The sequence below is a fragment of the Brachionichthys hirsutus genome, chromosome 12 (assembly GCF_040956055.1).
Source record: "Brachionichthys hirsutus isolate HB-005 chromosome 12, CSIRO-AGI_Bhir_v1, whole genome shotgun sequence".
NCBI classification, from domain to species: domain Eukaryota; kingdom Metazoa; phylum Chordata; class Actinopteri; order Lophiiformes; family Brachionichthyidae; genus Brachionichthys; species Brachionichthys hirsutus.
In genome coordinates this window covers 11,042,966-11,067,472 of record NC_090908.1, presented here as the reverse complement: position 1 = coordinate 11,067,472, position 24,507 = coordinate 11,042,966, and the positions used below count along the sequence as shown (strand labels likewise).

The 24,507-nt window shown below is 41.9% G+C and overlaps 6 protein-coding genes across 6 annotated transcripts; all 6 read right to left on the bottom strand.

Annotated features, from left to right (window-relative positions):
* Positions 1–350: 350 nt before the first annotated feature.
* On the bottom strand, positions 351–1,514 carry LOC137902096 (trace amine-associated receptor 13c-like). Its single transcript, XM_068746152.1, has 2 exons — positions 1,342–1,514; positions 351–1,167 (listed from the first exon to the last, which is right to left on the bottom strand). Exons 1-2 carry the CDS (start codon positions 1,512–1,514, stop codon positions 351–353), a joined length of 990 nt encoding a protein of 329 aa, XP_068602253.1.
* A 3,459-nt stretch (positions 1,515–4,973) lies between these two features.
* On the bottom strand, positions 4,974–6,134 carry LOC137902097 (trace amine-associated receptor 13c-like). Its single transcript, XM_068746153.1, has 2 exons — positions 5,962–6,134; positions 4,974–5,790 (listed from the first exon to the last, which is right to left on the bottom strand). The coding sequence occupies exons 1-2, from the start codon at positions 6,132–6,134 to the stop codon at positions 4,974–4,976; spliced, it is 990 nt and encodes a 329-aa protein (XP_068602254.1).
* A 3,073-nt stretch (positions 6,135–9,207) lies between these two features.
* LOC137902098 (trace amine-associated receptor 13c-like) lies at positions 9,208–10,365 on the bottom strand. The gene is made up of 2 exons (XM_068746154.1): positions 10,193–10,365; positions 9,208–10,018 (listed from the first exon to the last, which is right to left on the bottom strand). Exons 1-2 carry the CDS (start codon positions 10,363–10,365, stop codon positions 9,208–9,210), a joined length of 984 nt encoding a protein of 327 aa, XP_068602255.1.
* Positions 10,366–12,837: 2,472 nt separating this feature from the next.
* LOC137902091 (trace amine-associated receptor 13c-like) lies at positions 12,838–14,001 on the bottom strand. The gene is made up of 2 exons (XM_068746147.1): positions 13,829–14,001; positions 12,838–13,654 (listed from the first exon to the last, which is right to left on the bottom strand). The coding sequence occupies exons 1-2, from the start codon at positions 13,999–14,001 to the stop codon at positions 12,838–12,840; spliced, it is 990 nt and encodes a 329-aa protein (XP_068602248.1).
* Positions 14,002–16,231: 2,230 nt separating this feature from the next.
* On the bottom strand, positions 16,232–17,395 carry LOC137902094 (trace amine-associated receptor 13c-like). Its single transcript, XM_068746150.1, has 2 exons — positions 17,223–17,395; positions 16,232–17,048 (listed from the first exon to the last, which is right to left on the bottom strand). Exons 1-2 carry the CDS (start codon positions 17,393–17,395, stop codon positions 16,232–16,234), a joined length of 990 nt encoding a protein of 329 aa, XP_068602251.1.
* A 5,791-nt stretch (positions 17,396–23,186) lies between these two features.
* LOC137902099 (trace amine-associated receptor 13c-like) lies at positions 23,187–24,344 on the bottom strand. The gene is made up of 2 exons (XM_068746155.1): positions 24,172–24,344; positions 23,187–23,997 (listed from the first exon to the last, which is right to left on the bottom strand). Exons 1-2 carry the CDS (start codon positions 24,342–24,344, stop codon positions 23,187–23,189), a joined length of 984 nt encoding a protein of 327 aa, XP_068602256.1.
* Between the last annotated feature and the right edge of the window lie 163 nt (positions 24,345–24,507).

The window sequence follows — 24,507 nt, the reverse complement described above, 5'->3', positions numbered from 1 at the left end:
TATATAGCTGTTTTTAATTCAGATAAATATACCATATAAATGAAGGTTAATTCATGCTTTATTCATAAAACAGGGTTAAAGCCATTAATAGTGCTGAATTACAGTAATGCAGACAATATAAAATTACACGGAGGTTTTGTCACAAATGAACGATAGTGATGATGACAAATTGAATGAGAACTCATTCAGTGTCTTTTCTGACATTAAAAGTGACCCTGATTTGTTTTTGTCACATAGCTAGACTTTGTAATTGACAGGCTCAACAAGATAAACATTTTTATATGTTATTATCTCACAACAATGCTGTATAATATGTTCCAAGCACCTTTCCTTTATGTCATATTCTCTTTCTACAGGATGTGTGTGTCACATGAGTCTGCCTGGAGGATCTTGAGGGTAACGATAATTTTGATGGATTTTCTGAACCAGGGGTAAAACAATGCATAGATCAGAGGATTTAGAAAAGAATTCAAATAGAACAGACATATGATGAATGCAAGCGAAGAAGCATCGAGCATGGAGTCTTGGCCAGAAAGTAAGACACTGAAATAAGGGCACACACATATCAGAAACACAACGACAACAACTCCAAGAGTAATGGCTGCTTTCAGCTCTGATCTCTTAGCAGTTGCTTTCACTGAACGCTTGATGGTGACAGATGTAACGTGAGACCTCATGGCACGAGCCTGAGACACAGCCACCATAAATACTCTCATATAAAGAACTACAATGACAGTGACAGGAATAATAAAGGATAAAATCGTATCAGCAAGTCCAGAAGCAAAATCTAGAATAATTACACACTGACCAACACAGGAGTTAAACCTGCCTGGTTTCTCCAGGTTATCTTTCAGAAACAGACAGTGAACAAGAATAGAAAACATCCAACAGAGACAAATACAGACATGAATTATTTTAATGGTAACTTTAGTAGAATAATGTAGAGGGTCACAAATAGCCACGTAGCGGTCAATAGATATGAGAACCATGGTCCCTATTGAGGAAGCTGTCATAACATGGCCCAGAACTGAATACACAGCACATATTATGTCACCTGAAAACCAGCAGCCATCAATGAGGTCAATTTGAAACACAATGAATAGACCCACGATGCAATCTGAGACAGCCAGAGAGAGGAGGAGGAGGTTGGTGGAGGTGTGGAGCTGCCTGGAGAGAAAAGAGAGAAATAAAGTCATCATCATTTGTAGTATTATCATTCCAGCAGATTAAAACACAAAAGCATCATGACAGGAACATGAAAGTCTTCCTTCACATTCTGATATTCCACCATTTCATTCTGTGCAGAGACCAGTTTCAGAAACCGATGAAATATTTACCTACTTGAAGTGTGAGATGGAGATGATGACCATCATGTTGAGAAACACAGTAACAATAGAGATGAAGGACAGTATGATATAAGTAAACAAGGATTCAAAGTAAGGAAGTATGACCTTCCTACAGGAGGAGTTGAGGAGCTGTGGAAAGCAAAGTTCATCTTCATCAAGAGAAGTCATCATCAGGAAGAGAGAGATGAGAAGCTGCTAAACTCTGTCAGCCTTCTGGCTGAAGCTCTCTGTGCTGACTGATATATCTCTTCTTCCTCCACATCTCTCCTCCCTCTTTCCCTCCATTAACAGTTTATTTTCAGTAGCAGTAACTTAAGTCCTGTCCTTTAATTACGTTACCATTTTTTCAAAATGGAAAACCTTCCTGTGAGGTTTTACTTCATCAAAAAAAGGTAGAAATAGATTGGACCAGTTGGGAGTCATGCTGTGCTAAACAAACAGACATAAAACCAATGTTGAAAAGGTCAAATAAGAATTGTTCTTCATAGGCCAATCTTCAAATGGGGCGGTTAGAAAACTCATCCAGGCAGACAGAGCTCAATACAATTGAAGGGAATGAAAAATGGCAGATTTCCTCCTTTGCTTGCTTGGGCTCTTTCAATCTGGATCGTCAGTGTGTCTCCAAGAGATCCACTTGATCATCCCTGTCGCTTTTCTGAGAGCCTTTTGTTGTGCACCAGCAAAGACTTTATATTGACTTCCTGCCTGCCGTCTCTGCATCCTTGGGTTCCATATATCATGAATTTCATAAATCTCAGTCAGTCTCAAATCAGTATTGAACTGGTGGCTCTCTCTATTCCAGTAGCATATATCACCAAACAAGAGGAGTTTGCCCAAAGAAGACTGGAGACGTGAGAGGCATCAGTGTATATTTTATAGTGCATGTATCCAAAAGAGATTCTGACTGACCGGGCACCTTGCTCACGTCTCATACAATGAGGGAACTTAGCAGTTTATTGGCCACTAAATCTATTCAGACCAGCATGCATCCACAGACTAATGGTCTAATGGGGGCATCTGGATAAGGCTTTGCAGGACAAGTTTATTCTCAATGTCAAATAAAATTGCAATTACAAATATCCATGTGCTACTTGCATTTTGGGAGGTTTCCCCATTTTATCTCTTGTTCGGTAGGAAACCAGGACCTGGTAGGACCTGGTTCAAGAAGGCTGGCAAGCTCCAGTGAAAATGTAATTCAATCTGTCCTGAGCCCAAACCTCCACATACTCGGACATTGTCCTTGGAGGATTTGTTCCAGGCTCAGGAATGCCAACAGCAACTGAATAACAGATGGGCGTGGCTGAGACAATTTACACTGGAAGATAAGGTGCTCGTATTTCCTTCAACATTCAGCTCTAGATTGCTCAAGTGGAAAGGCTAGGCAAGGGGCCTCCCCAGCCTAGTTTGGTCAGTGGGAGTATGGCTGGGGCATAATTTTGGGCTTGGTATCAGGTGAGAGAGGGTAGTGTGTATTATTTTACACTGCATTCATCACTCACTATTTGATATTAAATAAAGATTGTTTTAGAAAAGTCATAATTGCTGTGCATCACAGAGAGAATGACGGTTCCAAGAGAGGGTAGTGTTCCTCTCTTTCTCATTTTGATTTTGGAGACTTTACGGGACCCAAGAAAATCTGTGTCCTGGGAATGCAATACAAATACAAGAGTGAAGTGACTGCTATGCAAGAAAGTAATTGAAATATTGAAAGAGTTAAACAGTGCCTTGTGTAGCTTCGTTGTGCTGGTGATTAGGTATATGGTTCTGTCTGGGCTACAAAAAAGTAAATGGTAGAGTCATGGCCAAACCAAATAAATGTGCAATTGTGGTAGCTCTGTAGTGGGGATATGTTGCGACAAGATTTGGACAGGCTTGACTCATTCAGAGAGTCAATGACAACATTTATAATGTCAGTCATTGCTCGAGTTATGCAATTTATTTTCACACCACGGTGAAACACGAAACCAACAAGACAGACAGACAAAAAGTGAGAAATAGACAGTGTTCTGAGGAAAAAATGCAGTGGATTTATTGGTGCTTGTTATTCTCCCCCCTTTCATCCAACCATGACTATCAGAGTTATCACAAAACACCAGACACTCAAAAGTCTTGAGAGGATAGTCTGGATCATCTAGGTCCCAGGAAATCTGAGGAAAAGGAAGCAGAACAGTTTGAGGGCTTTAGATACTAACCCAGCAAGCTCCACAGACTCAGAGTCTGGGGGGAGGAGTTAACTCTCATATTGAGTTTCGAAAGGTGCTGGTGTGGTGGACCTGGCATGCATGAAACCCCCACCAAAGGCTGTCACCCGGACCCATTAAGGGCAGCTGAGCATCTCCAGAGCACTCCAAGCTGCAAGAGCATCCAGAGAACAACCCTGAGGGCTTCACGGGAGCAGAATATTTTCGCCAAAAACAGATGAATTTGTCTTGATCCAGTGAGGCAGTTGGTCCGCAGCAAATCCACATTTAATGAGCCAAGGAGAGACCTCCGTGCCTCTAAGTCTTTTCCAAGTCCGGAGATCTGTTGAAACAGTCCTGCCAGCTGGCACATGATGATATCCAGTCTCTGCCAATCTTCCCCGGATCTGGCTGTGAGCTGCCAGATCCATGCCAACAGCAGGTCCACCAAAGCCTCGAAAAGCACTTTTAGATCCAGGGTCAAATTATCAAGAACTGTGAAAATCGCCATCTTGGATACTCTCCGGTACACCAGGGCAACTCCCAGCCGAATTTGCAGATGCCCCAATAAGCCAAATAGCCATATGTCCTCAACAGATTGGACCACGAGACAGCCAACCCTCCACTTGTCCCAGGCTGTGTGAAGTGAGTAGTCTGCCTTGAAAGTCATATCTGGGCAGGTTGGATCCCATGGGTTTCCATTCGATTAAAATATTGTATCAATCGCACTAAGGGACCAACTAATCAATTCCATGGTTTTAGTCGTCGGGAGTGAAGCAGGCAGCGGGTCCAAGAAGAAAAGTCGGGTTAAGTTGGGTTCTGTCTTTCCCTGCAGGTCTTTCCATGCTACACCTGAAAAGTACCTTGAGATAAATGTTTGTTTTGATCTGGTACTATATAAATAAAAATGAATTGAATTGTGAGTAGTAAAAAGTAAGTAAAAAAATAAAATCCTGTTGCCAGCAGAATGCAGCCTCATGGGTAGTGTAGGTAGTTAGCAGGAGCTAACGTAGCATTGCCAATTTCTCCATTGTCTCTAACCCGGATAAATGCAGAGAGTTGCGTCAGGAATAGCATCCGGCATAAACATTTGGCAAAATACAAAATGCAAATCACAAGAAATAAGAAAGACATACCGGATCGGTCAAGGCCTGGGTTAGCAACGACCGCCAGCAGAATTGTTAACCCATGGGACGCTGCTGTAAATAGGATTACTGTGGGTCGAAGACAGAGACGAAGAACAGGAGGAAGACGGGTGCAGCAGTAACGAGAGAAGAGGGAATGGAAGAGTTTAGGACTGAGAGTAGGGACTTTGAATGTTGGATGGACATGATGATGAGGAGAAAAGTTGATGTGTTGTGTGTCCAGGAGACCAGGTGGAAAGGAAGCAATCGTTTGTTGCATATAAGTTATAATTAAATATCAAAATATTTGGACACCCCGAGTCCTACAGTATTCTGGTGTCACATGAATCACTCTGCAGAATTTTAAGTGTCACAATCAGTTTGATGGACTTTCTAAACCAGGGATAAAACAAGGCATAGATCAGAGGATTCAGACAAGAGTTAAAACAGAACAGAGTTATGACGAAGACAGAATATGTAGCATCGAGCATGGAGTACTGGCCAGACATCACGATACAAAAAAAAGGGCAGACACATATCAGAAACACAACGACAACAACTCCAAGAGTAATGGCTGCTTTCAGCTCTGATCTCTTAACAGTTACTTTCACTGAACGCTTGATGGTGACAGATGTAACGTGAGACCTCATGGCACGAGCCTGAGACACAGCCACCACAAATACTCTCATATAAAGAACTACAATGACAGTGACAGGAAAGATAAAGGATAGAATCGTATCAGCAAGTCCAGAAGCATAATCTAGAATAATTACACACTGACCAACGCAGGAGTTAAACCTGCCTGGTTTCTCCAGATTCTCCTTCAGAATGAGACAGTGAAAAAAAACTGAAAACATCCAACACAGACAAACACAGACATTAATTCTTTTTATGGTAACTTTAGTAGAATAATGTAGAGGGTGACAAATAGCCACATAGCGGTCAACAGATATGAGAACCATGGTCCCTATTGAGGAACATGTACTCACAGGGCCCACTGTAAAATACACAGCACATATGATGTCACCTGAAAACCAGCAACCATCAATGAGGTCAATTTGAAACAATGTGAATAGACCCACGATGCAATCTGAGACAGCCAGAGAGAGGAGGAGGAGGTTGGTGGAGGTGTGGAGCTGCCTGGAGAGAAAAGAGAAATAAAGTTATTATCATTTGTAGTATTATCATTCCAGCAGATTAAACACAAAAGCATCATGACAGGAACATGAAAGTCTTCCTTCACATTCTGATATTCTACCATTTCATTCTGTGCAGAGACCAGTTTCAGAAACCGATGAAATATTTACCTACTTGAAGTGTGAGATGGAGATGATGACCATCATGTTGAGAATCACAGTAACAATAGAGATGAAGGACAGTACAATATAAGTAAACAAGGATTCATAGTAAGGAAGTATGACCTTCCTACAGGAGGAGTTGAGGAGCTGTGGAAAGCAAAGTTCATCTTCATCAAAGGATGACATAATCAGGAAGAGAGAGATGAGAAGCTGCTAAACTCTGTCAGCCTTCTGCCTGAAGCTTTCTGTGCTGACTGATATATCTCTTCTTCCTCCACATCTCTCCTCCCTCTTTCCCTCCATTAACAGTTTATTTTCAGTAGCAGTAACTTAAGTCCTGTCCTTTAATTACGTCACCATTTTTAATGGCAAACCTTCCTGTGAGGCTTTACTTAATCAAAAAAAAGAGGAAATCCCTTCTCCTCTCCTGGCTGGCGGTGCTGCAACCGGATAATGTGTCTGTCAGAGTAACTGAACAACAGATGAAAGTGACCGTGACCATCCTGGAGCAACTGGACCACCTTTGCATCTTGCTTGGCTTCCAAATACAACATCTAGTAGTAAGGAGGACACTTGACAAACACAAAAACCGGAGAAGAACGAATCAGAAATCTGCTTTTCAGAATTGCTTTTAGTAATTTACTAAAAAATTAGTAATGTTTTTTTCATAATGAAATGAATTATCTTTTATGTATTTTCTTTTAACATCTCTGTGGGTCTGTAACTACTACTACTACTACTGCTACTACTGTTTTTTCGGCTTGTACCGTGAGGGGTTGCCACAGCAAATCAAGTTTTTCCCCTTCACCCTGTCATCTGCATCGTCCTCCCCAACACCAGACACTCTCATGTCCTCCCTCACTACGTCCATGTATCTTCTTCTCCTGGGTCGACCTCACTGCAGATCACAATGTCATCTGCAAACACCATATTCCAAGGAGCTTTCTGTCTCACCTCTAGTCTAACCCGTCATACATCTCTTGGACTACTCTGATATGCTTCTCTGCCACTCCAGACTTCCTCATGCAGTACGAGAGATCCTCTCGGCACCTTGTCATAGACTTTCTCTAGATCTACAAAGACAAAATACAGCTATTTCTGACCTTCCCTGTACTTCTCCATTACTAGCCTCAACACAAGCATTGCTTCTGTGATACTCTTCCTCGGCATAAAGCCATAGTGCTGCTCACAAATACTTACTTCTGTCCTTAGTCTAGCCTCAAACACCTTCTCCCATAACTTAATCGTATGACTCAATCTCCCCCCCCCTGTAGTTTCCACAATTCTGTATGTCTCCCTTCTTCTTGAAAATGGTCACCAGCACACTTCTGCTCCATTCCTCTGGCATCTTTTTCCATTCTAGGATTGTATTAAACAACCCCGTTAAAAACGCTACAGCTTCCTTTCCTAGACACTTCGAGACCTCCACAGGTATGTCATCTGGGCCACTGCCCATTCTTCATCCTCTTTATTGCCTTTCTAACTTTGACCTTGCTAATCTTTGGTACTTCCTGGTCCACAACAGGCCTCCTTATCTCCTTTCCTTCCAGAAGTCACACCCAGTACTCTCCTACCTGTCTCCCTGATCACCTTAGCTGTTGTATTCCAGTCTTCTGGATGCCTCTCTTGCCCACCCAAACCCTGTCTCACCTCTTCCCTGAAAGCCAGCTTGACTCTGCTACACAAATAAAATTATTCTAACTTTGATCCCATCTCGTCAACCACAAGTTAATGATCAATAGGCAATCACAATAGCCAATCGTTGAATTCAACAAGAGCGTTCTCTGCAGGTCACAACATGGAAACAGATTTTTCATTTTCATATATTTTCAGTGTGTGTCTGTAGATAGGAACATTATATAGCTGTTTTTAATTCAAATAAATATACCATATAAATGAAGGTTAATTCATGCTTTATTCACAAAACAGGGTTAAAGCCATTAATAGTGCTGAATTACAGTAATGCAGACAATATAAAATTACACGGAGGTTTTGTCACAAATGAACAATAGTGATGATGACAAATTGAATGAGAACTCATTCAGTGTCTTTTCTGACATTAAAAGTGACCCTGATTTGTTTTCGTCACATAGCTAGACTTTGTAATTGACAGGCTCAACAAGATATTTGGTTTCTATATTTGTTTGCTCGCTCTCAACCTCCCTCTCGCCTCCAAGTCACACCTTGCATATCGATTCAACCACTAGATTGTGCTGCGTGAACTTTAATAAGCAATGAGTTTAGGCCCCATGAAACATCATACATAAAATGAAGCCAAGATGAAGAGTGATGAATATGAGTAAGTTACTGCTCGGTTTTGTTTTCATCTCTTTATTTGTTTGCAGAATGACTGGGGTGACCCCTTGGAAGGGGTAGATGTGAACAGATTCTGAAATGATGCAACATCAAGAACCGCAAATGTTTCCTTTCATGCAGTTCAGCTCAAGATAATATGACGTTACATCACTCTGAGTTAAAAGACTACCTGATATTAGAAAAATATTAATCTCTAGTGTGCAATAATAACTCATCGAACTTCAAGGTCACTCAATTTGAAAACATGAAATCTTTCAGCTCCTCCCATTCAGGGTCACAGCACATCATCCTTTCTCCATCTCACTCTGTCCTCTGCATCCTTCCCCGTCACACCAACCACCTGGCCTTCCCCCTTCTCCTCATGCTGCCATCCTCAGCATCCTTCTCCCTATGTATCCGCAAAATTAGAGGAGGTGATGATCCAGATGACCTCTGCGTACTTCAGTGGGAAATAACCAGGAGCTGTTTCAAGTTGCGGGCGCGGTGGCGCAGTGGTGAGCACTGTTGCCTCACAGCGAGGTGGTTGCAGGTTCGTCTCCGACTTGTGGCCATTCTGTGAGGAGTTTGCATGTTTTCCCAGTGTCTGCGTGAGTTCTCTCCGGGTTCTCCGGCTTCCTCCCACCTCCAAAGACATGCAGCCTAGGCTAAAGACACTAAATTGCCCGTAGGTGTGAGTGTGTGTGTGGCTGATTGTCTGTCTCTGTGTTGCCCTGCGATGGACTGGCGGCTTGTCCAGGGTGTACCCCGCCTCTCGCCCGTTGACTGCTGGGATTGGCTCCAACTTGGCCCGCGACCCGATGATGGAATAAGCGGTTGGATAATGAATGAATGAATGTTTCAAGTTGCTTAAAACCAATCCCACATAAAAAAAAAGCCTTGTGAAAGAGGAAGGTTTAAAAAAATAAGTGGTCCTAACCCTAAGCTTTATCCACATTATCTCGCTCTACAGTACTCTGGTGTCACATGAATCACTCTGCAGGATCTTAAGTGTCACAATCAGTTTGATGGATTTCCTGAACCAGGGATAAAACAAGGCATAGATCAGAGGATTCAGACAAGAGTTAAAACAGAGCAGAGTTAAGACAGGAGATGTAGCATGGAGCATGGAGCCGTGGCCAGACATCACGATACAAAAAAAAGGGCAGACACATATCAGAAACACAACGACAACGACTCCAAGAGTAATGGCTGCTTTCAGCTCTGATCTCTTAGCAGTTACTTTCACTGAACGCTTGATGGTGACAGATGTAATGTGAGACCTCATGGCACGAGCCTGAGACACAGCCACCATAAATACTCTCATATAGAGAATTACAATGACAGTGACAGGAAAAATAAAGGATAAAATCGTATCAGCAAGTCCAGAAGCAAAATCTAGAATAATTACACACTGACCAACACAGGAGTTAAACCTGCCTGGTTTCTCCAGGTTATCTTTCAGAAACAGACAGTGAACAAGAATAGAAAACATCCAACAGAGACAAATACAGACATGAATTATTTTAATGGTAACTTTAGTAGAATAATGTAGAGGGTGACAAATAGCCACGTAGCGGTCAACAGATATAAGAACCATGGTCCCTACTGAGGAAGCTGTCGTAACATGGCCCAGAACTGAATATACAACACATATGATGTCACCTGAAAACCAGCAGCCATCAATGAGGTCAATTTGAAACAAAATGAATAGACCCACGATGCAATCTGAAACAGCCAGAGAGAGGAGGAGGAGGTTGGTGGAGGTGTGGAGCTGCCTGGAGAGAAAAGAGAAAAATAAAGTCATAATCATTTGTAGTATTATCATTCCAGCAGATTAAAACACAAAAGCATCATGACAGGAACATGAAAGTCTTCCTTCACATTCTGATATTCTACCATTTCATTCTGTGCAGAGACCAGTTTCAGAAATCGATGAAATATTTACCTACTTGAAGTGTGAGATGGAGATGATGACCATCATGTTGAGAATCACAGTGACAATAGAGATGGAGGACAGTGTGATGTAAGCTAGTATGGATACAAAGTAAGGATGTAAGATTTTTCTGCAGGAGGAGTTGAGGAGCTGTGGAAAGCAAAGTTCATCCTCATCAAATGTTGTCATCACCAGAAAGAGATGAGAAGCTGCTAAACTCTGTCAGCCTTCTGCCTGAAGCTTTTTGTCCCAACTGTTTTATCTTCCTCAGCACTCCTCTTCCCTCTTTACCTCAGCTTCACATTAATTTCAGAGGGAGTGACCCAAACGTTTTCCTTTCATTACATCACCTGCTTACATCAGCCCAATAACCGTAACCCCATTGACAGTTAAAGTGGAAGCAATACTTCTATTTTGACTGTCTATGGCAGGGGTGTCAAACTAATTTTCTCCAAGGGCCATATTAGCATTATGTTTGCCCTCCAAAGGCCAAATGTAAACCGTAACACAGTAAAAAATGTAACTAAATGTAATGTCATTTGATGTAAAATAAATGTAACTACTCCTTAACATGCTGTTAAATAACTATTTATTTTTTAATTTAACTCTTTAGCTGTCCAGTGCTGATCCTGAGCGCCATATGTAGTCAACATTTCAGCACATGAAGGAAAAAACAAAAACGTTCAAATAACTTTCAATCGTCACCGCCAGCAGATTATTAATTTCCTGACTGCAGCGTGTTGCTATTGTTATTGCCATGTTGCTGAATTTTCCGTTTGATCAGTTCACTACTTCACTACAAACATTGCATATTCAATTGTATAGTTGTAAAAATATATGGATAGATTATTGCTGTTATTATAACATAAATCATTTCAATTGATCAGGTGAAGAAAACCACACTACTCCATCGATCAATAATCAAACTTATTCAAGTAAATAATATTAAATAATAAAGAAAGAAAAATATCATCCAACACAAGTTATGGCATTAACTTTGTTCAAAACTCTTGTCACAGTTGAGAGGGGCAGAACTGCAGAACAACCAAGAAATGTGGGCTGTTAAGAACACGTGTGACAGATGCAGCATTTTACAAAAACAAATGTCTACACACAGCTCTTGGGGGCCACAGAAAATGACTTGGAGGGCCACATTTGGCCCCCGGGCCTTGAATTTGACACATGTAGTCTATGGGGTTGGGGTTTTGGGACTCATTAGCAGGTGAGAGGGTGTGGAGGTGACTCGGTATGTGAAAGACAGATAGGAATTAGATCCCTACAGGAGTGCAGTATTGAACTGATGGCTCTCTCTATTCCAGTAGCATATATCACCAAACAAGAGGAGTTTGCCCAAAGAAGACTGGAGACGTGAGAGGCATCAGTGTATATTTTATAGTGCATGTATCCAAAAGAGATTCTGACTGACCGGGCACCTTGCTCACGTCTCATACAATGAAGGAACTTAGCAGTTTATTGGGCCCAGAATCTATTCAGACCAGCATGCATCCACAGACTAATGGTCTAATGGGGGCATCTGGATAAGGCTTTGCAGGACAAGTTTATTCTCAATGTCAAATAAAATTGCAATTACAAATATCCATGTGCTACTTGCATTTTGGGAGGTTTCCCCATTTTATCCCTTGTTCGGTAGGAAACCAGGACCGGGTAGGACCTGGTTCAAGAAAGCTGGCAAGCTCCAGGGAAAATGTAATTCAATCTGTCCTGAGCCCAAACCTCCACATACTCGGGCATTGTCCTTGGAGGATTTTTTCCAGGCCCAGGAATGCCAACAGCAACTGAATAACAGATGTGCGTGGCTGAGACAATTTACACTGGAAGATAAGGTGCTCGTATTTCCTTCAACATTCAGCTCTAGGTTGCTCAAGTGGAAAGGCTAGGCCAGGGGCCTCCCCAGCCTAGTTTGTTCAGTGGGAGTATGGCTGGGGCATAATTTTGGGCTTGGTATCAGGTGAGAGAGGGTAGTGTGTATTATTTTACACTGCATTCATCACTCACTATTTGATATTAAATAAAGATTGCTGTCGAAAAGTCATAATTGCTGTGTATCACAGAGAGAATTACGGTTCCAAGAAAGGGTAGTGTTCCTCTCTTTCTCATTTTGATTTTGGAGACTTTACGGGACCCAAGAAAATCTGTGTCCTGGGAATGCAATACAAATACAAGAGTGAAGTGACTGTTATGCTATGAAGTAATGGAAGTATTGAAAGAGTTAAACAGAGCCTTGTGTAGCTTCGTTGTGCTGGTGATTAGGTATATAGTTCTGTCTGGGCAACAAAAAAGTAAATTGTAGACTCATGGCCAAACCAAAGAAATGTGCAATTGTGGTAGCTCTGTAGTGGGGATATGTTCCGACAAGATTTGGACAGGCTTGACTCATTCAGAGAGTCAATGACAACATTTATAATGTCAGTCATTGCTCGAGTTATGCAATTTATTTTCACAACACATTGAAACATGAAACCAACAAGACAGACAGACAAAAAGTGAGAAATAGACAGTGTTCTGAGGAAAACATGCAGTGGATTTATTTGTGCTTGTTGTTCTCCCACTTTCATCCAACCATGACTACCAGAGTTATCACAAAACACCAGATACGTGAAAGACTCGAGAGGATAGTCTCCTTTATGTCATATTCTCTTTCTACAGGATGTTGGTGTCACGTGAATATGCCTGGAGAATCTTGAGGGTAACGATAATTTTGATGGACTTTCTGAACCAGGGATAAAACAAGGCATAAATCAGAGGATTGAGACAAGAGTTAAAACAGAACAGAGTTATGACGAAGCCAGAAGATGTAGCATCGGGCATGGAGCCCTGGCCAGACATCACAATGCAAAAAAAAGGGCACACACATATCAGAAACACAACGACAACAACTCCAAGAGTAATGGCTGCTTTCAGCTCTGATCTCTTAGCAGTTACTTTCACAGAACGCTTGATGGTGACAGATGTAACGTGAGACCTCATGGCACGAGCCTGAGACACAGCCACCACAAATACTCTCATATAAAGAACTACAATGACAGTGACAGGAATAATAAAGGATAGAATCGTATCAGCAAGTCTAGAAGCATAATTAACATTCATTACACACTGACCAACACAGGAGTTAAACCTGCCTGGTTTCTCCAGATTATCTTTCAGAATCAGACAGTGAAAAAGAACAGAAAACATCCAACACAGACAAACACAAACATTAATTCTTTTTATGGTAACTTTAGTAGAATAATGTAGAGGGTCACAAATAGCCACGTAGCGGTCAATAGATATGAGAACCATGGTCCCTATTGAGGCAGAGGTACTCACAGATCCCATTGTAAATTCCACAACACATATTATGTCACCTGAAAACCAGCAGCCATCAATGAGGTCAATTTGAAACAACATGAATAGACCCACAATGCAATCTGAAACAGCCAGAGAGAGGAGGAGGAGGTTGGTGGAGGTGTGGAGCTGCCTGGAGAGAAAAGAGAGAAAGAAAGTCATCATCATTTGTAGTATTATCATTCCAGCAGATTAAAACCCAAAAGCATCATGACAGGAACATGAAAGTCTTCCTTCATATTCTGATATTCTACCATTTCATTCTGTGCAGAGACCAGTTTCAGAAACCGATGAAATATTTACCTACTTGAAGTGTGAGATGGAGATGATGACCATCATGTTGAGAATCACAGTAACAATAGAGAGGGAGGACAGTATGATATAAGTAAACAAGGATTCAAAGTAAGGAAGTATGACCTTCCTACAGGAGGAGTTGAGGAGCTGTGGAAAGCAAAGTTCATCTTCATCGAGAGAAGTCATCATCAGGAAGAGAGAGACGAGAAGCTGCTAAACTCTGTCAGCTTTCTGCCTGAAGCTTTCTGTGCTGACTGATATATCTCTTCTTCCTCCACATCTCTCCTCCCTCTTTCCCTCCATTAACAGTTTATTTTCAGTAGCAGTAACTTCAGTCCTGTCCTTTAATTACGTCACCATTTTTAATGGAAAACATTCTGCTCTCCTGGCTGGCGGCGCTGCAACCGGATAGTGTGTCTGTCAGAGTAACTGAACAACAGATTAAATCGTTTAAAATGTATAAATCTCCGTTTGTACTCGAAAATGACATCATACATGGAGTCAGGCATTGTTCGAGCTTCATGCACTTTTAATTATGTTTTTTTTTAAGTGACCATGACCATCCTGGAAGAACTGGACCACCTTTGCAACTTGTTTGGCTTCCAAGTACAACATCTAGTAGTAACGAGGACACTTGACAAACACAAAAACCTGAGAAGAACGAATCAGAAATCGGCTTTTCAGAATTGCTTTGAAAATATTAGTATTTTTTTTAAATAATGAAATTAATTATCTTTTATGTATTTTCTTTTAACATCTCTGTGGGTCTGTGACTACTACTACTACTACTACTACTACTGTATTTTCGGCTTGTCCTGTGAAGGGTTGCCACAGCAAATCAAGTTTCTCCCCTTCACCCTGTCATCTGCATCGTCCTCCCCAACACCAGACACTCTCATGTCCTCCCTCACTACGTCCATGTATCTTCTTCTCCTGGGTCGACCTCACTGCAGATCACAATGTCATCTGCAAACACCATATTCCAAGGAGCTTTCTGTCTCACCTCTAGTCTAACCCGTCATACATCTTTTGGACTACTCTGATATGCTTTTCTGCCACTCCAGACTTCCTCATGCAGTACGACAGATCCTCTCTGGGCACCCTGTCATAGACTTTCTCTAGATCTACAAAGACAAAATACAGCTCTTTCTGACCTTCCCTGTAGTTCTCCATGACTAGCCTCAACGCAAGCATTGCTTCTTCACTTGATTTCACTTCACTATTATTGATTTGTCCCTCGGAGGGCAATTTGGTTTACAGCAGTTCCACACACTTTCTACAACATTTAAGGGACATGTAAGACAAGAGTTACAACGTTTAAGGGACATGTAAGACAAGAATTAAGAGCAGCATCTGTGATACTCTTCCTCGGCATAAAGCCATAGTGCTGCTCACAAATACTTACTTCTGTCCTTAGTCTAGCCTCAAACACCTTCTCCCATAACTTCATTGTATGACTCAATCTCCCCCCCCCCCCCTGTAGTTTCCACAATTCTGTATGTCTCCCTTCTTCTTGAAAATGGTCACCAGCACACTTCCGCTCCATTCCTCTGGCATCTTTTTCCATTCTAGGATTGTATTAAACAACCCCGTTAAAAACGCTACAGCTTCCTCTCCTAGACATTTCGAGACCTCCACAGGTATGTCATCTGGGCCAACTGCCCATTCTTCATCCTCTTTATTGCCTTTCTAACTTCGACCTTGCTAATCTTTGGTACTTCCTGGTCCACAACAGGCCTCCTTATCTCCTTTCCTTCCAGAGGTCACACCCAGTACTCTCCTCCCTGTCCTCCTGATCACCTTAGCTGTTGTATTCCAGTCTTCTGGATGCCTCTCTTGCCCACCCAAACCCTGTCTCACCTCTTCCCTGAAAGCCAGCTTGACTCTGCTACACAAATAAAATTATTCTAACTTTGATCCCATCTCGTCAACCACAAGTTAATGATCAATAGGCAATCACAATAGCCAATCGTTGAATTCAACAAGAGCGTTCTCTGCAGGTCACAACATGGAAACAGATTTTTCATTTTCATATATTTTCAGTGTGTGTCTGTAGATAGGAACATTATATAGCTGTTTTTAATTCAGATAAATATACCATATAAATGAAGGTTAATTCATGCTTTATTCATAAAACAGGGTTAAAGCCATTAATAGTGCTGAATTACAGTAATGCAGACAATATAAAATTACACGGAGGTTTTGTCACAAATGAACGATAGTGATGATGACAAATTGAATGAGAACTCATTCAGTGTCTTTTCTGACATTAAAAGTGACCCTGATTTGTTTTTGTCACATATCTAGACTTTGTAATTGACAGGCTCAACAAGATAAACATTTTTATATGTTATTATCTCACAACAATGCTGTATAATATGTTCCAAGCACCTTTCCTTTATGTCATATTCTCTTTCTACAGGATGTTGGTGTCACATGAGTCTGCCTGGAGGATCTTGAGGGTAACGATAATTTTGATGGATTTTCTGAACCAGGGGTAAAACAATGCATAGATCAGAGGATTTAGAAAAGAATTCAAATAGAACAGACATATGATGAATGCAAGCGAAGAAGCATCGAGCATGGAGTCTTGGCCAGAAAGTAAGACACTGAAATAAGGGCACACACATATCAGAAACACAACGACAACAACTCCAAGAGTAATGGCTGCTTTCAGCTCTGATCTCTTAGCAGTTGCTTTCACTGAACGCTTGATGGTGACAGATGTAACGTGAGACCTCATGGCACGAGCCTGAGACACAGCCACCATAAATACTCTCATATAAAGAACTACAATGACAGTGACAGGAATAATAAAGGATAAAATCGTATCAGCAAGTCCAGAAGCAAAATCTAGAATAATTACACACTGACCAACACAGGAGTTAAACCTGCCTGGTTTCTCCAGGTTATCTTTCAGAAACAGACAGTGAACAAGAATAGAAAACATCCAACAGAGACAAATACAGACATGAATTATTTTAATGGTAACTTTAGTAGAATAATGTAGAGGGTCACAAATAGCCACGTAGCGGTCAATAGATATGAGAACCATGGTCCCTATTGAGGAAGCTGTCATAACATGGCCCAGAACTGAATACACAGCACATATTATGTCACCTGAAAACCAGCAGCCATCAATGAGGTCAATTTGAAACACAATGAATAGACCCACGATGCAATCTGAGACAGCCAGAGAGAGGAGGAGGAGGTTGGTGGAGGTGTGGAGCTGCCTGGAGAGAAAAGAGAGAAATAAAGTCATCATCATTTGTAGTATTATCATTCCAGCAGATTAAAACACAAAAGCATCATGACAGGAACATGAAAGTCTTCCTTCACATTCTGATATTCCACCATTTCATTCTGTGCAGAGACCAGTTTCAGAAACCGATGAAATATTTACCTACTTGAAGTGTGAGATGGAGATGATGACCATCATGTTGAGAAACACAGTAACAATAGAGATGAAGGACAGTATGATATAAGTAAACAAGGATTCAAAGTAAGGAAGTATGACCTTCCTACAGGAGGAGTTGAGGAGCTGTGGAAAGCAAAGTTCATCTTCATCAAGAGAAGTCATCATCAGGAAGAGAGAGATGAGAAGCTGCTAAACTCTGTCAGCCTTCTGGCTGAAGCTCTCTGTGCTGACTGATATATCTCTTCTTCCTCCACATCTCTCCTCCCTCTTTCCCTCCATTAACAGTTTATTTTCAGTAGCAGTAACTTAAGTCCTGTCCTTTAATTACGTCACCAATCTTTTAATGGAAAACCTTCCTGTGAGGTCATCAAAAAACTGTCAGATGATGTCCTCCAGAGGAAATCCCTTCTCCTCTCCTGGCAGGCGGCGCTGCAACCGGATAACGTGTCTGTCAGAGTAACAGATTAACTTGTTAAAATGGTAGAAATAGATTGGACCAGTTGGGAGCCATGCTGTATAAATAAACAGACACAAAACCAATGTTGAAAAGGTGAAATATAATTTATTTCTTCATAATAAATCTATCCTTACTTACAGCCTATGCTTCTCAAAAAAACAAACAATAGTTTCAGTCACAAATTACCTTTTAATAGCATCTGATTGTTTATTGTTTAAAAGGATCCCCATTAGCTGCCACAAGAGTGACGAACTAGTCTTCCTGGGGTCCACAAATGATAACGGACTTATCTCCGTGCTTACTTGATTAGATCTCCGTGCTTACTTGATTAGATCTCCGTGCAGCCTTTGACACCATAGATCAGGGGGGTCAAACTCATTTTCTCCTTCTCTTAAAGTTGTGACATTAACTTTGTTCAGAACTCTTTTGTCACAGTTGAGGAGCAGAACTGCAGTACAACCAACAATTTCAAGCTGCTAAAAACAAATGTCTGCACACAGCTCTCGCGGGCCACAAAAAATTACGTGGATGGCCACATGTGGCCCCCGGGCCTTGGGTTTGACAAATGTGCCATAGATCATCAGATTCTGTTACAGAGGCTGGAACATTTAGTTGGCATTAGACTAGGATCTGCATTGAACTGATTTAGATCATATTTATCTGATAGATATCAGTCTGTACGTGTTCATGATAAATCTTCTACGTACACAGAAGATGGAGTTCCACAGGGTTCGGTGCTTGGACCTATTTTATTCACGCTGTATATGCTTCCCTTAAGTAACATTATTAAGAAACAGCATACATTTCCACTGCAATGCAGATGACCAAGAACTTCTTGTTATTAAGTACTCTCTGTACACCTACGACTGCACGCCAACCCATCTCTCCAACGCCATCATCAAGTTCGCTGATGACACCACCGTGGTCTGGGTCACCTCAGGCGGAGATGAGTCTGCGTACAGAGATGAGGCTGATAAACTGGTGGCGTGTTGTTCGGTGAACAACCTTTCACTGAACACCTCTAAAACTAAAGAACTCAACATGGACTTCCGGAAGCGCAGCACAGACCCGGCTCCACTGACCATCGTGGGGGGCTGCGTTGAAAGGGTCCACTCATTCAGATTCCTTGGCGTCCACATTGTAGATCATGTACTAGAATGATCGCATGTTTATTGTGATGTATGTCCTACATCAGTTGCCGTAGGTTCATACTGCGCATGCTCGGGTTCTAGTTTATGGTCTTGTTGTTGTAAAAGCCACGCACGGGAGTAAGAGGCAATAAAGACCGAAAATAAGTATCTGTTCTCATTGCACGAACATTTTACACACATCACCGACGACCTGTCCTGGTCTGCTAACACCACTGCGGTGGTGAAGAAGGCCCAGCAGCGACTCCACTTCCTGAAGGTGCTCAGGAGGAACAACCTGGAGGAGAAGCTGCTGGTGGCCTTCTACAGAGCCCCCTGGAGAGCATCCTGGCGTACTGCATCACGGTGTAGTACGCCGCGTGCACAGCAGTGGAGAGAAAAACCCTGCAGAGAGTGATCAACACAGCCCAGAAGATCACCGGCTACTCTCTGCCCCCCCCCTGGACTGTATAGCCGGCTCTCGCTACCTGAGCAGAGCTACAAACATTGTCAGAGACTCCTCCCACCCTGGACACACCTTGTTCAATCTGTTGCCCTCAGGACGGCGCTACAGGTTGCACAAGAGCAGGACCAACAGACTCAGGGACAGTTTTTTCCCGAGAGCCATCAGCTCTCTGAACGACAACCAGGACTAAACAGGACAACAACTCACTATGTGCAATAACAAATATGCAATAACTAATGTATTCTATTTCCATATGCAAAGTCCTGGACAATCTCACTGCATGCACTGTTGTTCACTTTAAATTTGTGTCATTTTAGTCTGCTTTTGTTTTATTACTTGCATTTTCTGTTATTATTGTACTTGTCGTATTACACACCGGACGGAGCAGCGCTCCTAATCTCATTGTGTAGCCCAGGTGTGGGCAAACTTTTTGACGTGCGGGCCACATTGGGTTTGAAATTTTGACAGGGGGCCGGGCCAGGAGCATTTGGATGAGTGTTTGGCCCAGATATACTAAAGCGCTGCGTGTAGTGTGCAAACCTCATAGCACAGTAAACACACAGATAAATGTACAACCCGATTTACTAACAGTGTGTACGAAGAACTGCGTCTTTCAAATGTGCAAAATAGCCCCAATCCAGGTAGTACGTTTGTCACAATGAATATGCAAGATGCAGCATTTACACATATTTTGGCACAACAGTGTGAGGAGAAATGTACCGTATTTTTTGGATTATACGTCGCTCCGGATTGTAGGTCGCACCAGCCAAAAAATGCATAATTAAGAAGAAAAAACCATATATAGGTCGCACTGGAGGATAAGTCGCATTTTTGGGGAAAATTTATTTGATAAAATCCAACACCAAACAACATATAGCACAAAGAACATGCTAACACGTTTACCAAAATATCAGGTTTTATTCCGAATCACGAAATCCAAGGAAATCTTCATCCTCGGTGTCACTTTTGAACAACTCCCCCAACTCGGCAGGTAGACAAGACGCCGCTTCCTCTTCTACGTCGCTTACATCAGACTCGTCGTCAGTTGCAGTTCCAATTATTCCAGCCTTTCTGAATCCCGACAGGATGGTTGCGGTTGTCACTGAAGCCCATGCTTTGTCGATCCATTCAATGACTTCCAGGAAAGTTGCATGGCGCATTCTCCCGGTTGCCGTGAAGCTGTGCTCTCCATCCGTCATCCACTGCTCCCACAGGTTACGCAAAACTGACTTAAAGCTCCTATTCACGGAGATATCAAGTGGCTGGAGTATTTTGGTTAAGCCTCCAGGGATGATGGCAGGTATGGAGTTGAGAACTTTTAATTTATTTTTTAACTGTGGTGTGATGTGCGCTCTCATGCTATCCATCACAAGCAGAGCTTTGCGTGCTCTAAAGAAGCCATCCGGTCGCTTATTGTAGCACTTTGTAAGCCACAAGTTCATCATTTCTTGATCAATCCACCCTTTCGCGTTCACGGCGACTTCAACTGAGGAGGATTGGATTTTTGGCATGGTTTTTCGTTTGAAAATGACCATCGGTGGCAGTTTTGATCCGTCTCCACAACATGCCAGCACCACTGTGAAGTGTGATCTCTCATGACTAGTTGTAACGATATTCACACTTTTTTGCCCTTTCTCTGCAACACTTCGGCCCATGGGGATGTCAAAAGTGAGGGGGACCTCGTCCATGTTAATAATATGATCCGGTGTCACGTTGTGATCACTTACATGCTTTTCAATGAACGCGCGGAAACTGTCAACCTTGGCTTGGAAGTCCGCTGGCAGTTTTTGGGACAGTGTCGTCCTAGCTCTGATAGAGAGGCGTTTGCGTTGCATGAAGCGGTAACACCAAGAAGGTCCTCCCGCAAAGCCGTTTATATTCACCGCCCTGGCAACCACCTGGGCGTGGAGACGCAACTGCACCGTTGACAAACCTCTCCCAGCAGCACGTTGTTCAAGCACCCATGTGTGAACTCGTTCCTTCAACTGCGGCCAACTAGCTTGTCGCCCGCGATTAGCTTTCTTTGTTTTCTTCATTTCAGTAAGCGTAACCTCCGCTTTTCGCCAGTCCCTTACAAGTTTTTCGCTCACTCCAAACTTTCTTTCTGCTGCTCGATTGCCGTTTTCGGCTCCATATTTCACTATCTGAAGCTTGTAAGCCGCGGAATATGACTTTCTTTTCGGCGCCATTTTCAATCAGCCCTTCTAATTTGTGTTTTTAGATAACAGGTGTGACAGATAACTCTGAACCTCCAGAAACCTCGACAGATTCTGACGGGTCACAGAGTTCCCTGTAACACCTGTTATAGAAATGTGTAGGCTACTGTCTCTGCGCTCACAGATTTTGTAAAAAAAAAGCATATATAAGTCGCTCCGATTTATAAGTCGCACCCCCGACCAAACTATGAAAAAAACCGCGATTTATAATCCGGAAAATACGGTAAATAGATTAAAATAGAACAACAGTGCGAGGAGAAATGTAAATAGATTAAAATAGCAATGACACTGTGATCTGTCAAACCTGGTGATTGCATCTGTTTTTAACACATTTCACTTGAACGTGCAAAGTTAAATAAATCAACATTTATTGAAAAAAGATGATCACTTTCAACATTCAAAACATATCAAAACACGAAATACTAAATCTCAATCATTTCTGCTGCACTCATTGTTGTTCCACTGCTGTGCATAAATGCGCACTTCATTAAAAGAACGGGATTTATTGATCATGACGCTGGACGTCTGCTCACACACGTAGGTCGAGCCAAACAGCAGCATATTCTGTGCCGTCCTCGGAAGGTTTGGAAACGTTGCTTCGTTAAGTGAGGCATAAAAGTAATTCAGGTTAAGAGACTTGAACTTATCCTTTGAGGCGGAGTCGGACTGAAGATCGATCAGTTCCAGCTGCAGCTCCTGCGGTGCTGTTTCAGGGTCTCTTGGCATAACAGACATGCAGCCGTAGATCGGATTTCGGTGAAAAAAATCTTGTTGTCCGCTCTTTATTAAACACTCGGCCCTCACCGTCTACTTTGCTTTTCTTTGGTCCGCTCATTTCTACAGACGGAGTCAGAGAGCAGGGAAAACGAAACGAAAGCAGAGTAATATGCTATGCGCCACAATGGTCAGTGCGCCATCTGCTGGTGAAACACGGGTATTACAAGGACAAAATGAAAGTTATGATTTTGAATTTTTAGGTAATTGGACAAGTTCGGCGGGCCGTATTGAAAATCATAACGGGCCGTATATGGCCCGCGGGCCGTGGTTTGCCCATGTCTGGTGTAGCCACTATGCAAGGACAATAAAGGCTTTCTATTATATTCTATAAATCTAAATGAAACGGAGGTACTGGTTCTTCGGCCAAAACATCTCAGAAATGTTTGCTCTAGTTTTGTAGTTGAAATAAATGACATCTCCACGTCCACCAGCACCACTGTCAATAATCTGAGGGTTATCTTTAATCAGGACCTGTCCTTTCAGTCCCAGATAAAGCATATTTCAAGGATTACATTCATTTACCTTCGCAATATTTCAAAAATCAGGCACCTTAACCCAAAAGAATGCAGATAAAGTTATCCATGCATCAAGATTAAGTGACTCAGTAACACATACATGAATTTTATGCATTTAGGGACTGCTGTCAAACCAGACCTGCCAGACACACTGAGATCCAGAGCTCAGTTTCACTCTTCACATTAGTGTCAGTGGTTTACCTGTTGCTTTGTTATCAGAGCAACATGTCTGTAATCACAGAGTTGCATATTGTAGAGTTCCTGTTTTTCTGCTGAAAGTTCAGATAACTTGTGTGTCCTGTTGTGTTCATCTGAATGCTTACGGTTGGTAAGTAATCATTGTTTGTTGTATATAAGTTATAATTAAATATCTAAATATTTAGACACCCCGGGTCCTACAGTATTCTGGTGTCACATGAATCATTCTGCAGAATCTTAAGTGTCACAATCAGTTTGATGGATTTTCTTAACCAGGGATAAAAAAAGGCATAAATCAGAGGATTCAGACAAGAGTTAAAACAGAACAGAGTTATGACAGGAGATGTAGCATCGAGTATGGAGCCATGGCCAGACATCACAATACAAAAAAAAGGGCACACACATATCAGAAACACAACGACAACGACTCCAAGAGTAATGGCTGCTTTCAGCTCTGATCTCTTAGCAGTTACTTTCACAGAACGCTTGATGGTGACAGATGTAACGTGAGACCTCATGGCATGGGCTTGAGACACAGCCACCATAAATACTCTCATATAAAGAACTACAATGACAGTGACAGGAATAATAAAGGATAAAATAATGTCAGCAAGTCCAGAAGCATAATCTAGAATAATTACACACTGACCAACACAGGAGTTAAACATGCCTGGCTGTTTAAGATTATCTTTCAGAAACAGACAGTGAACAAGAACACAAAACATCCAACACAGACAAACACAGACATGAATTCTTTTCATGGTAACTTTAGTAGAATAATGTAGAGGGTGACAAATAGCCACGTAGCGGTCAATAGATATTAGAACCATGGTCCCTATTGAGGCAGATGTAGTAACATGGCCCAAAACTGAATATACAACACATATGATGTCACCTGAAAACCAGCAGCTATCAATGAGGTCAATTTGAAACAAAATGAATAGACCCACAATGCAATCTGAGACAGCCAGAGAGAGGAGGAGGAGGTTGGTGGAGGTGTGGAGCTGCCTGGAGAGAAAAGAGAGAAATAAAGTTATCATCATTTGTAGTATTATCATTCCAGCAGATTAAAACACAAAAGGATCATGACAGGAACATGAAAGTCTTCCTTCACATTCTGATATTCTACCATTTCATTCTGTGCAGAGACCAGTTTCAGAAACCGATGAAATATTTACCTACTTGAAGTGTGAGATGGAGATGATGACCATCATGTTGAGAAACACAGTAACAATAGAGATGGAGGACAGTGTGATGTAAGTAAACAAGGATTCATAGTAAGGAAGTATGACCTTCCTACAGGAGGAGTTGAGGAGCTGTGGAAAGCAAAGTTCATCTTCATCGAGAGAAGTCATCATCAGGAAGAGAGAGACGAGAAGCTGCTAAACTCTGTCAGCCTTCTGCCTGAAGCTTTCTGTGCTGACTGATATATCTCTTCTTCCTCCACATCTCTCCTCCCTCTTTCCCTCCATTAACAGTTTATTTTCAGTAGCAGTAACGTAAGTACTGTCCTTTAAT